Source organism: Nymphaea colorata, chromosome 11 (assembly GCF_008831285.2).
Source record: "Nymphaea colorata isolate Beijing-Zhang1983 chromosome 11, ASM883128v2, whole genome shotgun sequence".
Taxonomy (NCBI): domain Eukaryota; kingdom Viridiplantae; phylum Streptophyta; class Magnoliopsida; order Nymphaeales; family Nymphaeaceae; genus Nymphaea; species Nymphaea colorata.
Window position 1 is genome coordinate 15,433,871 of NC_045148.1, and position 13,591 is coordinate 15,447,461.

A 13,591-nucleotide genomic window follows, 5' to 3' on the forward strand; every position below is an offset into this window, starting at 1 on the left:
ATTTATGTTTTATATTTACAAATAAAAAAATGAAATTATGATACACATTTTCATTTATCTACCACATTTACAAGTACAAGAAAAGGAAATTGACACACTTTTTTGTCTTAGTTCCCCAGCCAAAAATCTCTGGCTTGGTCCCGTTTGATTCCCTCCTCAAAGTCGCTAAACATTTGGAATGTCCTGCAGGCACGACTCACGAGCGAGTGGAGACGCTTTCAGCAGAGTCCATCCGTCCACCCCGGAACTTGGTTTCTGTCAACACAGAACCGCTGTCCAGGTACTGTCCGCCCTCCCTCCGTCCCTCTCTCCATCCCTCCGCCTCTATCTATCTATATTCCATCTCTCTGTCTTGCGTCCCTCTGTTGGGCGATGGACTTGCTTTCACTTGAGTTCAGCATCGTTCAGGTACCCATTTCCTTTCTATCCGCAGTTAGTGTTTATATTTTTCCTTGATTGGATGAAAGCTTCTGCGATTTCATGGCTTCCAGTATATAATCCTTCAATTCTGTGATGCGATTTATGCCGATTTTTATTTTGGCATACGTGAAGCCAATCGCAGAAGGGCGCTGTTTTATTTCTTCCACGTGTTTGTGTTTGGTTTCTGTTTTGGGTACCGCAGAGGAGTGTATGCCATTTAAGCCTGTAATGACTTTGGTGCGTTCTGGATGTGCACTATCCCATTGCTTTAATCATTTGGTAAAACAATTAATCGCTTTGGCTAAAATCTGTAGAGGAGACCGCAGAGGAGTGATTTCACAGCTGATCGAAGGCTTCCCCTTTCATGGCATAGGAAGAACTATGGAGCCATTGCTATTAAGATTCTGAAATACGAGGTTTATGAGTTGGGTGAGGCATTTCCAGAAGCCATCGACGTCTCTTGCTTCCCTTTCCCATTCCTTCAGTTCCCGTGAAATCTTGTGAAAAATGATTATTTTGTCTAATTATCATTCCTTAGTTGCTCCCTTGTGTTGTGGTTTTAGAGCTTATGGTATGACATTTTAGAGCTAATTGGAATTGAAGTTTTAATTGGAATTAAAGTTTTGGCCCTCTTTGAGTGTCATTTTATGTTTCATATCTTGAAGGAATAGTGCATATATAGAGGAACCTGGATTGTCATCATTCTGTTCGGACGAGCATTGAAGACCTGATAGACCAGGGAGCAATCAAGGAAAATAAAGCACTTAGAAGAAATTGGGGTGCCATTGTCGATCGGTCGCGGGAGGGTTTTCATCCACACCTTTGGCTGCGATTCGTCAGTGCAACGTGACATAGATGATGAAGATCGAACCACTGTACTGCACCAAGCAATCTGTGCAGCACTAGCAGAAGAGGGGTGTCCTGTAGCAGCAATACGAGGAAAAAAAGCAACAGAGAAAGACAGAGAAGAAGTGAAATAGAAGTCACGGGTTTGCTTCAGGGAACCTGTAAGTCTCTGTTTCTTTATCTATAGTACCTTCGTATGGAGGGTGCTGGGCCTTGTATAGGAACACCCCTGGTTTGTCCGTTGGCCCAGTCTCCAGTGTCGCCGGTTTCATGAGACATCCAGGGAGGTAAGCATGTACTAATGACAAAATAAATTTGGAGAACATTTTTGTTAAAGATTGGAAAAGAGTTTGTGAACAGGTGACCGTGAAAGGGCCCTGTTTCCTTGTTACAACTGTTTGTATAAGGTGCATGGCCACTATCCAATACCGGACACTAATTTCTGACCATATCTCTGAACTTTCTGCTGCCATTTTGTAGTTTCAAGAGATTGTTAATGTAACTCCAACTTGTCATAAATGGGAAGGGCAGCAGTCCAAGGGTATAGTTGATTGAAGCTCAGGAAGGGTTAATGTGTTTGATTTGACAGCAAGGGCAGATCCTTGTTCCAGAATTACTCTATAGTTACAAAAGGGTTCCCTTGAATGGCTTTGTTTCTCACTCAAGCACTACATAGTTTCAAGTGAGGTTGAGATTTCAGAACGTAAACTTCATAAGTGGTTAGCTGTTAATGATTAGCATTCATCATGCTTCCTGTGCCTTTGAAAAGGATCGCCAAATGCAAGGGAAACCATCTACAACCATCCTCTCTTCTCAAACCATCATTGTCATCCCCATCAGAAGACCACTCACTTGCTCAACTCTCCCAGTTACTGAAACTCCACCTGAAGCCAACCTTTTCACCTAAGGACCTCCTCAGTTTTTTGAAAAAAAAGCTCTACCACCATCCCACCCTCAACTGCTTTGATCTTCATGTCTTCCACTGGGCATCTGGGCATGAGTGGTTCACTCATGACCACTCCACCTATGAATGGACGGTCAAGAACTTAGCCCGCACAGATCGCTTCATGGAAATCCCTCAAATCCTTGACTGCATGCTTGCACACCCTTGCCCCTGCTCCCAAGGTATCTTCTCTTGTCCTCATGTTGAAACCATTTTCACATTTGCTATAAATACCTTTTGCAAGTTGCATAGGCTAGATGAAGCCATGGTTCTCTTCAGTAACATGAGGAAGGCGATTGATGGAAGGCCATCTGTGGTTGTCTATAACATGTTACTTAGTTGTATGGCAAAATGCAGGAGGCATGAAAGTGCCATCGAATTCTATGCTTCAATGCTACGAGATAAGGTGAAGCCTGACATCTTCACCTTCAACATTCTAGTAAGCAGCTACTGCAGGAACTCACAGTTTGATTCAGCAATTAAGCTGTTCAAGGAGATGAGGACCAAAGGATGTGTCCCCAATGTGGTTACTTTTAATACCTTGATACAAGGACTATTTCGAGACCGGAAAATGAAAGAAGGAATAGGGATTGCTTATGAAATGGTTGAGCTGGGTTGTGGTTTCACTGTTGTTTCTCTTGAGATATTGTTAGGTGGGCTCTGTAGAGAAGGAATGGTAATGGATGCTTGTGAAATTTTGCATGAGTTCTCGTCAAAGAAGGGAGTTCTTCCTCAGGGGTATGATTGTCTCTGTATTGTCAATGCCCTTTGTCTTCAAAAGAATGTGGAAAAGGGGATGGCAATTGTGGGTGACTTGTGGAGCAAAGGTCATGCACCAAGTGCTGTTGTCTGCATCACCCTCTTAGAAGAGCTAAGGAAGTTGGGCAAGTTAGATGTAGCTTGCACCCTGATGGAAAGGATGTTCAATGAGGGGATTCTTCCAGACATTATAACCTTTAATTGTTTGCTGCAATGCTTATGTGATGTTGGTAGGGCCAGCAATGCTAACAGATTGAAGATATTGGGATCCAGGAAAGGCATGAAGGTAGATGCTAGCACACTTCATATATTGGTTCGTGGATTTTCTCATGAAGGTAGAGGTAGGGAAGGATTACTTGTACTTGACGAAATGCTGGACAAAGGGTTTATATCAGATCTTGCTGTGTATAACAGGCTGCAAGATGGAATTAATAAGGTACACATCGGACTGGTATCTTCCAAACATAATAAAAAATTAAGTTTCTAAATCTAGATTCAAGTAAATTATTGTTTTCTTTATTGTTATAACCAAATGCTTGACATTTTTCTTATGAATGGTATGATGATGGAAGCAGAAATTGCTTCTCTGTATTGTGCTTTTCTCTTTTTGGTTATCTAACCAAGTATCTACTTCATTTTTCACGTGGGAAGTGGTTATCTAGCCTGTTTCCTAGAACAAGTTTATGCATGAGATTTTAACATTTTGGGTTCCATTCCTGGTTATTCCAAGTTCTCCTGCTTAATATGATCAGTAGTTTGTCATGGTGAAAAAATTCAGTTGAGCAAAGTTTTTCTGATTGACAGTCTCTGTTGAATGTGGTTATGTACTTACTACTTTGCCGCCGTTCAAGTTGCCCACTTCTGGACGGCTTGCTATAGAATACCTGAACATGTGAAACTAACTCTCCTTCAGGCAAAAGAAACTGAGTGCATGTTATCCCGGATGATTTATCTTTTATTTTCATCTTACGCATTTGGACCAACAGTTTGCATAAAATGAACGAAGATCCATGTGCTCTTGGCAAGAAAGGAAATGGATAAGATTATTATGGTGAAGATTATGGGACTTGTGCTAATTTAATTATGATGGCAACAGATAGTTGGATTGAGAGAAGAATGATGTCTTCATGAGAATAAAATGGACATGATATCATGGGTCTTCAACCACACTTACCCGCTTCCCTGTACCCATACCTGTGTGACATAGATGAAAACAATAGCCTTCTAAATAAAGCAGAAGAAATAATATCTGCTTTTGGTCTCCATTAATGTTTCTGCTGGCTTTTTTTTCTCCATAACCCCTGCAAGAAGGGGGAAACAAATGCAGATAATCTTTCTGCAGGGTGACTTCATTTTTGCAGTTTTTCCCTTGCAGGGAACAGGAAGGCAAATTTAAACGCCCTCTGGTGGAGGCATCCAGCAATATATGATAACTTGAGACCAGTTCGAGCAATGTACAGAGATGCAATCCAGATATGGGACACAGGCATGTTGGAGGATGAATTGAAAGAACATCCAGTATAAGTGTATAACCAAAAATGTCCAAGTTCTCGTACAGTCGTACCAGATCCCAACTGTTTTCCTGGTGTAAGTTTCTTTAGCCACATTTTTGAACTTTCTCCAGGCATCTTTATAAGATGTGTATGCTAATTGCCAGCTATAGTCTCCATGTTATTCATGAAGGAACTTGGTCTCACCAGCTTTGGCCATCATTGGTATCCGCACATCCTCAACAACGATGGTTAACTTGCTATCTAGAAAAAGACATTGCAAATGGGCACTCTTCTTTTGTGCCCACGACAGATGCACACTCAAATTTTGAAGGCCTACAAAGAGGTCCTCAAGTCTTAATGAATACTCACGAACGACCCCCTTGACTTACGGAGATGGACAGAGACTATTCTTTTTAATTTAATGACAAGCTTATCCCACCCTGCATCCTCCTAGCAGCTGCCTGTAAAACCTCACTTGATGAGGGTCACCCTCTCCCGTGGATCTCTCTCCCTTCCTGACCAGAGAGAGGTCAGATGGGAGAGGACAGCAGTCATCTAGGATTTTTTTGTCCAACTTGGTTGCTAGTGTTTGAAATGTTACAATATGAACAGGAAAGATTGCTTGAAGCTGCATATAAAAGCTCACAGAGGAAGTCACAAGTTCCTAGGCTGCTAATGTTTTTGAGTGAGATGTTTCAAACTGTTTCCAGCACATGCTTCCTAAGCAAACAATGAGAACGATGTTCTGATTAGGCTGGATGCTTCTCCTTCAGGTTTGTTTCTCTGTAATTGTAATTGCTCATTTAGGATTTTCTGATCATTTGATTTTTAGTGTTGAATTTTCTTTCTGATTGATACTCCTTATTTTCAGTGTCCCAGTGAGGGACCGTCCACAACTTCATATGGTTCTGCCTTAGATGCTACAAGAATGTTTTGGCCTGTAATATTGCCCATAAAAGCCAGTTTAAGGCTGCTGCAAAGATGAAGACTGTAAAAGGGGAGAGTGATTCTGGTGGAAATTTTAGCTTACAGTGTGCAAGAGGGATTCCCGAACAAGAGCGATGTTTGTGTTTCTACAAGTTTGACAAAAATAATTATGGGTGCAGACCGTGAAAGTCAGTCACCACTGGGCAGCATTGGGCGTTTTTCCCTCAAAAGTTGTCACAGTCATCAGGACAATATATAGTTGATCGACTGTTAAATGAGCTGAAATCTCTATCAAGGGTTCAGCGGCAGGCAACTTGTTTTTATTCATCAATACACTTCGTTTTTTATGGTGGGATATGAATCATCTTTATTCAGGTGACTTTATTTTTTTTTTTGGGACTAGGTGTCCTCAAATGATTTGTACTGCCTTGTTTAAAGAGTTAAAAATCCGAGGTCCACCTAAAATGCGTGCTTTCGTTGTTAACCTTGTCCATCCTCTTCAGTAACTATTACTAGATTTGCTGTCATGTCCTGATCCAACATTTCCTACAAAAGATTCGTTCATCTTTGTTCTGAACTGGCAATAACAAAGATTCCTCTTCTTCTTGTCTTTTTCTATAAGCTACATATGTGTGGACCAATTAATCACCTTTCTGTTTTTGTTATTATGATGCCAAGGCTTCTTATCACATTGTTGTTGTATCTTGTATCACACTTTTCCTTTGTTAAGGATTGTCCCGATTCCTGTTTCCTTTTCAAATCAAACGAAGGCCTCTTCCCAGTTCTTTTGCAGCACCAAATATGTTAAGTGACCTAAAACGTAGAATCATTTCTTTGATTATATTTCCAGGTTTGTTGAACGAGTAACGTTGGTAAGTATGGATGAAGAAAATAGAATCGAAGATGGAAAAAGAGAGAGGGGACGTGTTTGGCTGGAAACAGATACCAAAAAATCAGACTGGAGAGATCTTTTGAACAGGAGAACGAGAAACATGGATCTTTTTGTTTGATTTTCGGTTAAGGGCCTCTGGTGTTTTGATGGTAGATAAAGGGTATTTTGTACATTGTTTAGTTAAGTAAATTTTTTCATCATGAACATCGCAGAGGTTCATTTGTGAGCAGCGTGGCTGGTGTGGAGCACTGCTCACACCAGATTTTTCAAAATCCCATTATAGTGAAGTGGGACTCATGTCGACTTACAGGTGGTGCGGCTGCCCACACCAGACCCGGGCTAGTGACTCAAAGTGCCCTTTAGTAAAAAAAATTTTGGCCCTCCTGCTGTTTGTGAGTTTTTGTTAAAACTTTTGGGCTTCTTTGTCAGCCTTCGAAAGTTGAGCATGGATCTGTTGCAGGTGCAAAACATGAGCGCTCATTTATAATATTTTCTAATATTTATAAGGCGTTCTCTTACACTGTGAGTATTTGCACCCGTGAAGCAAAATTAATCAGGATTTTCAGATGAGCTTCACTATTGAACTAACACACCCTAATTAACGCAGACAATCGTCCTGTTTTCTTAGGGTATGTCTGCAGAGGCGGCATACAGTTTTCTTAGGGGCCGTATTCTTCATAGATACAAATCTTTGCCGAATTTGCTTCACACAAACGCATGTTTTCATATGAATTTTGAACTTTTCCATGGAAAAGGGCTGAAACAAATGGGTTATTGCTTGGTGCAATGTGCAGTGCAGATTAAAGTCTTGTTGGCAGCCACTTTGCAAAAGCAATGGCCAGAAATGATTCTCAAACCCTTGTTGGGCATGGGCCCTTCCTTTAGGAGAATTATTGTTCTTTTATTGTGGAGAGAAAGAAGGTTCTCTTTCCCTTTTTTGTTTATGCTTTCGGCCTTTTGAGAATATGGGAATTTCAAGCCTGAGCTTTCTTTCTTCTGTGGTTTGAGTCATGAAGTAACTCTACCCCAAACGAGAGGCTTTTGTCACTTGTCAGGCACACACACAAACGCAAAAACTTATTTCAAATCCAGGCTTTTTGCATTAAAGTGTGAATTTGAAATCCAATAGATGCTGCAATCCACTGTTTGATACAACTGTGGGTTTTAGCTACCATGAATTTGAGATTCCCTCGGATCCGAGATACATGGGGAATCAAACACAACCATAAGGTCGATGCCCATGGAAATCGAACCGGTTTTCTGGCAGCTACTGACCCGATTGGTTATGCAGACCCCTTAACAGACAGACCAGAACTTTCATTAGAGGTGAACCATCTTTCATGGAGAAAGAGGCAAAGCAAGAGACCCTCCGGGCACTAGCTAACATTATAGCTACATGGCTGTAGTTTATGCAGGGACTGATACCTGCAGTGATGACGATGTTAGACTCCATTGTGCCAATCCTCGCCGAATTTACTTCAATCTTTATCACAGATTCATGGTGCACTCATAAAGTGTTCTCGACAATGGTCCCTAGAAATTAAAACGATGTTAGACAGTGGGTGGGCTCGTGTCTAGACCGAGCTGGCTATGCATGTAGGCGTAATTAAACTTTGTAATAAGACAGTTTGGAGGAAGCTAATTGTATACATCATGAGTTCAAATCGTTGGAGTTGATAACAAATAAAACGATGAAATTCTCAGACAGGATGAGTCCGACTCTATCTCAAATACACAAAACACCATGTTCTTGTCGGAGTCCCATGTTCAAAGAATGCAACAAATCCTTTTATACACGGGTGGAGGGAAAGGGGGCCGCATAGGTCATGGCCCCACCCCAGCCAATGATTTTTTTTTTTACATTGAAAAAAATAATATTTTTTAATTGTATAATGTATTTTTTGTATTAGAATTCAAGTTGACCCTATCCAGGTTTAGAGGTCGAATTGTTGGCCCATCCTGAAGAAAATCCTGCTTTTATACAAATGGTTACAATGCCTACGTTTGAGGCTGCTCGAGGAAATGAATTTTAAATTCTTAATTGTAAATTTTGTTTTAAAATCCAAAGCTATAAAACATGACCAGGACCCATACTGACTGCAACAGGTTGGACTTAGCAGCCGTGTCTGAACTCAGTCGGCTTTGACTTCTTTGGGATGAGGAAGGGTCTTCTTTCTTCAATAAGGTCAAATTATTTTCCAAATAAATAATTTAAAAAACTTTCCCAATTTCTTGTCAACTGTAGATAATATTTAGAAACAGAAATTTTCTTTCTCTTCTCAAGCTCTACTGTTTTGGTTGATGACAAGGAATCTATTGCAGGCGAATTATTAATCCATTGGGGAGGTAAAGTTGGAGTGAGATGTGGGCTCTCACCATTTGGGGAGAAGAAGAGATTACGAATGTTGTTTGTTAGTGCTGAGATCTCATTTATTCATTTATTATTGGGGAGGATGAGCAAAGTTGGGGAGGGACGCGAACTCTAAATGTAGAAACTGGAAACCATGGGAAGGTGAGCAGGTAAAGGTAAGTTTGCTGGAAAGAGGAGGTCGATGCTTTTTTTCAGTTTTTAATTTTACCCGCAAAAAAGGAAGGAAGAAGAAAGGGAAAGTTTAAACAGAGAAAAAGGCGCTCGGTTGGACAGAAGGGCGTTCGGTGGATATTGGGGGTTTGATTAGACAGTTGTTCTGACTATTTCCCATTGATTTTGTCCTCAATATTTCTGGTTGTCTCTGGTGCTTTCTCTCTCTCTCTCTCCCTCTCTCTCTCTCCCTCTGTGGTGAGCCGACGGCGAGGTGGGGGTGTCCCCGGTAGAGATCCACCTCGGTGTCTGGCTTTTTTGCTCCGTTTGGAAAGGGGGAGGGGGATCCCGTCGCGTCCCTCACCGTCCTCGCCGGCGAGTTTTGGGCGGGAAGGAGGTGGAGGGGCGGATCCGCGGCATCTCCTTTGCCTTACAGGTAGATCTCCTCCCCCCATTTTCTTTCCTTCCAAAGGTCGGGGTTTTGTAGTGTAACTTCGATAATTTGACGAGTTTAGGTGGTGGAGAGAGAGATTTCTCGTCTCCCATTTTCTTCTCCGGAGTATTTACGAATGATCTTGCTCCTTGTAGAACGCCACCGATTTTAGCACAAAGTAGTCTCCGCTTTGCGGAATCCTGATTCTCTCATAGTGTTTCTCAGAGAGAGAGAGAGAGAGAGAGCCAGCCTTTCTTCTCTTGAGCGTATGCGAACAGTTGTGTCCCTTCCGAAATTCTCTTGCTTTTTCTATTTTCAAGGAAAAATTAGTGCCTGTGGCTTGTTAAATCACGATCTTCTCATGGTTCAGTTCGAGATTTCTTCCTTTTTCTTCATTAATCCGTTCGGATTTTCCCTTTATCTCTTTGCCGACTACCGTTCTGCCTGTGCTTTTCTTCTGTTCTGCCTTACACCTAATTCTCGTTCTTCTTTCTGTTTTCATATAAAATTTTGTCTTTCATCCCATGAGTTGAGGTTCTTGCTGATTTTGTTATACAGGTGATTCATTCAGGCCGTTTTTACCACCTTTCGCTTATTATTATTGTTGTATTTCGTTTTGAAATTTTATGGTGCTTCGTAAAATCTTCGGAAAGCTGTTGCCTTCCTCCGTGTTGTATGTTATAGTCTTCATTTCCTGCGGTGTTTCGCTTGACGTTTGGATCTCCTTGATAGAAACGCTAGTTAACCATGTTTGCCTGTTGCATCGAAAAAAACCATTTTTCTGTTAAAAACTTAAAGCAGCTAATTTATAACTTCTTACTCATTCAGTTTTTCATCTTTGTGTTAATGTGCACGTCATCTCGTTTAGTTTTTCATCCTTCTGCTAATGTGCAATTTTAAAAATGTAATCGCTCTTATATTTTTTTCATGGGAAATTTTTTATACCGCCAAGTTCTTTATGGTTTATTTGTTTGACGGAAATGATCTGGTAGAAAATTCGATCTTTTCGGCGTCCTTTTAAGAATGGTGTGGTTGCGTAAAAGAGTTATATTGGAATTTTATGGGACGAGGTCACATTTTTTTCAGATTTCTGCCGAAACGCGACTGTAATAATCTTGATGTGTGGGTTGTCTATCACGTCTCCCTGTTGACGTGGTTTCACTAGTGTTTTAGTTAATTGTTTTGTAAAGTGTACATAGAAGCAAAAGGAGTGGAACAGGAAGTGGTGAGGCACAAGAGCAGGACTATCTAGAAAGAATTTTGTAGGAAGGACAAAGAAGATTCGTTACTTTTTTTCTGAGGATCTTGGGATCGTTGCTTGAATTCTTTGCTTTGACCATACTTTTCTTTCTGTCATTTTTATTTTTATTTTTAATTTTTTAGTCTCGACACTTTACCTTTTCTGGGTTTGTCGCATAATTTATTGAAATAGCTTTTCTTTTTTGTTCGTGAAGGCGCAATTGTTCTGGTTGTTTTTTTTTCATGATGATAGCATGGTATCATAAATGCTTTCACGGTCTCTAGACACTGCGGTTGACATGAATGGACATTTTGAAGTGGGCAGCTGTCTGACATTTCTTGTGACAACTCTTGATTCTACTTGATAGTTCAAGTCATCTCTTTTTATCTTTGGGTGTTGCATCTTCAAGTTTCTTTTTGATGTTGATTGGCTTAGGAGAAATGCTATTCAGCTTCTTGTCTCTGTTTCTCTCCTGTTTAGTATCATTAGTTTGCCATTCAACGAAGCTGGTTCTGTGCATTGAGTTTGCTTTTCTACGGGTGCTCAATGTTTCAAGTTCTGCTTGATTTTTCAGGTGCCTAGTGACAGAAAAGGAAAATGGCCCCAAGCACCATCAGACAGGCACTGGGAGCTGTGAAAGATCAGACGAGCATTGGTCTAGCCAAAGTCTCGAGCAATATATCTCCTGATCTAGATGTTGCAATTATTAAGGCTACAAGTCATGATGATGATCCAGCTGATGAGAAATATATCCGGGAGATCATCAGTTTCACTGCATATTCAAGGGCATACGTCAATGCTTGTGTTTCAACTATCTCAAAGAGGCTGGGCAAGACCCGTGACTGGATTGTGGCTCTGAAGGGTCTTATGCTTGTTCACAGGCTTTTAGTCGATGGAGATCCTAGTTTTCAACAGGAATTCTTGCACGCAACGAGGCGAGGGACTCGTTTGCTCAACATGTCAGATTTCAGGGATGAGGCACATTCCCATTCTTGGGATCATTCGGCTTTTGTACGGACATATGCACTCTATCTGGACCAGCGACTGGAGTGGTTGTTGTTTGAGAATAAACGAAGCAATGCTCGTCAGAATAGTAGGGAGAGGAGCAAGAGGTCAGATTACTATGGAGAAGACTATGACAATGGCCATTCATATAATGATAGCGGAGATAGAAGAGAAAGGGCTGAGGAAAGAAGTGCGACTACTCCATTACGGGAGGTGAAAATGGAGAGGATTTTTGCAAGGATGCATTATATGCAGCAGGTTCTGGACCGCTTCTTAGCCTGTCGTCCAACTGGTGCAGCTAAGAACAGCAGGCTGGTCCTGATTGCTCTCTACCCAGCAGTAAGGGAGAGCTTTCAGCTCTATGCTGATATTTGTGAAATTCTAGCCGTCTTACTTGATCGTTTTTTTGATATGGAATATCAGGATTGTGTAAAAGCTTTTGAAGCTTATAATAGTGCTGCCAAACAGATTGATGAACTTGGTGCTTTCTACAACTGGTGCAAGGACATAGGGGTTGCAAGATCATCTGAATATCCTCATGTACAGAGGATCACGGATAAGCTTCTGGAGACATTGGAGGAATTTATGAGAGACAGATCCCACAGGCCCAAGAGTCCAGAGAGGCCACGTGAGGAGGAACGTGCTCCAGCACAAACACCCCCACCTCCTCAAGAGGAGGAACCTATTGAAGAGGATATGAACAGCATAAAGGCGCTTCCTGCACCTGCTGATTTTCAACCGCAACCAGAAGAACCTCCTAAGAAGCAGGAAACAGGGGACTTGCTGAATCTGGCAGAAGATGTACCTTCTGCTGATGATCAAGGAAATAGGCTTGCACTAGCTTTATTCTCTGGGCCACCTGCAAACAAAGATACATGGGAAGCATTTCCTTCTAATTCAGGACAAGAAGTCACGTCAGCATGGCAAACTCCTCTTGCAGAGGCTGGGAAGGCTGATTGGGAATTGGCATTGGTGGAGTCGGCCAGCAACCTTTCAAAGCAGAAGGCTACTCTTGCTGGTGGTTTCGATCCCTTGCTTTTGGATGGAATGTATGATCAAGGAGCAAGCAGGCAGGTGATGAGCGCCTATATGAGTACTGGTGGCAGTGCAAGCAGTGTGGCCTTGCCCAACCCCGACAAGCTCAAGACGGGGCTACTGGCACTGCCTGCTCCAACAGGCACCCCAGTTGCTGAGGGCCTTCGAGATCCCTTCGCAGCTTCCTTGACCGTGCCACCACCATCTTATGTGCAGATGGCTGACATCGAGAAGAAGCAGCAGCTGTTGGTTCAGGAGCAGATGATATGGCAACAATATGCAAGGGATGGCATGCAAGGCCAAGTTGGGCTGGCTAGGGTTGCTACAACAAATCCATCCTTGTACATGCCTTACGGGATGCCCCCTGCAAATGGTCACGGTTATGGGCCTTATCCTTATGCTACGGCACCTTATTAGAAAGAAGCGTGTGTATGAGATTGTTGATCGCCAACAACAGTATGTCATTGATGGACAGCAGTTGGTAGAATCAAAGTTTTGATGATCAATATCTTTCTTTTTTCGCTCTCACCGTCATCACTACTTGCTCTTTGTTAATATCACTATGGAAATTGTTGGTGTTGATGGTGTCTGGGAAAAACGAGAGGAAGGAAAGGAGGGGCGACTGGAGAGAAGGGACGTGGGTTGGTGGAGGGAACGAGGGAGTGTCCTTTCCGATTAGATCACTTTCTTGTGTTCTTGTTGGGATAGTAGCGTCGATTGGTGTATCATTGTTTTCATTTCTCCCTTACAATGTAATATTGGTTCCTGCTAACAGATACATCTTTGTATCTATCACCGAGGATATTTTCACTGTGTGATAATTGCTCGAGAGAGAATTGAAGTGTTGGCGTAAAAACTCCACAATTTCTTTGCATTTGTTTGGCAAGATAAGGAACAACAGGTGCGAGTCTCATACTGAAGCCATCTTTCTGCTTGATGAGGTAAATATTATGCAGTGAAAAGTTTTAATTTCTATGGGTGGTTATCTTCGTGATGATCTACAAACTAGGATGATGGGGCCAAGGAAATATACGCTCCTTGGTTTTTCGGGCGACTCAACTTACTTTTTCTTCACCA

At 41.8% G+C, this 13,591-nt stretch overlaps 2 protein-coding genes across 8 annotated transcripts; both read left to right on the forward strand.

Annotated features, from left to right (window-relative positions):
- The first annotated feature begins 126 nt into the window (after nucleotides 1-126).
- On the forward strand, nucleotides 127-6,444 carry LOC116264540 (pentatricopeptide repeat-containing protein At2g36240). Of its 7 annotated transcripts, none has more exons than XM_050080634.1 (5): nucleotides 127-280; nucleotides 1,086-3,404; nucleotides 4,330-5,234; nucleotides 5,333-5,763; nucleotides 6,239-6,444. In XM_050080634.1, the coding sequence occupies exons 2-3, from the start codon at nucleotides 2,013-2,015 to the stop codon at nucleotides 4,396-4,398; spliced, it is 1,461 nt and encodes a 486-aa protein (XP_049936591.1). In that variant the 5' UTR covers nucleotides 127-280; nucleotides 1,086-2,012; the 3' UTR covers nucleotides 4,399-5,234; nucleotides 5,333-5,763; nucleotides 6,239-6,444. The 7 variants fall into 7 exon arrangements, with proteins under 7 accessions (XP_049936591.1, XP_049936594.1, XP_049936593.1 ...); XM_050080637.1 differs by lacking the exon at nucleotides 6,239-6,444 and having other exon boundaries at nucleotides 4,330-4,555; nucleotides 4,632-5,234; nucleotides 5,333-6,036; XM_050080636.1 differs by lacking the exon at nucleotides 6,239-6,444 and having other exon boundaries at nucleotides 1,086-1,553; nucleotides 1,747-3,404; nucleotides 5,333-6,035.
- A 2,285-nt stretch (nucleotides 6,445-8,729) lies between these two features.
- LOC116264343 (probable clathrin assembly protein At4g32285) lies at nucleotides 8,730-13,388 on the forward strand. Its single transcript, XM_031644488.2, has 2 exons — nucleotides 8,730-9,237; nucleotides 11,049-13,388. Exon 2 carries the CDS (start codon nucleotides 11,072-11,074, stop codon nucleotides 12,929-12,931), a length of 1,860 nt encoding a protein of 619 aa, XP_031500348.1. The 5' UTR covers nucleotides 8,730-9,237; nucleotides 11,049-11,071; the 3' UTR covers nucleotides 12,932-13,388.
- The last annotated feature ends 203 nt before the right edge of the window (nucleotides 13,389-13,591 follow it).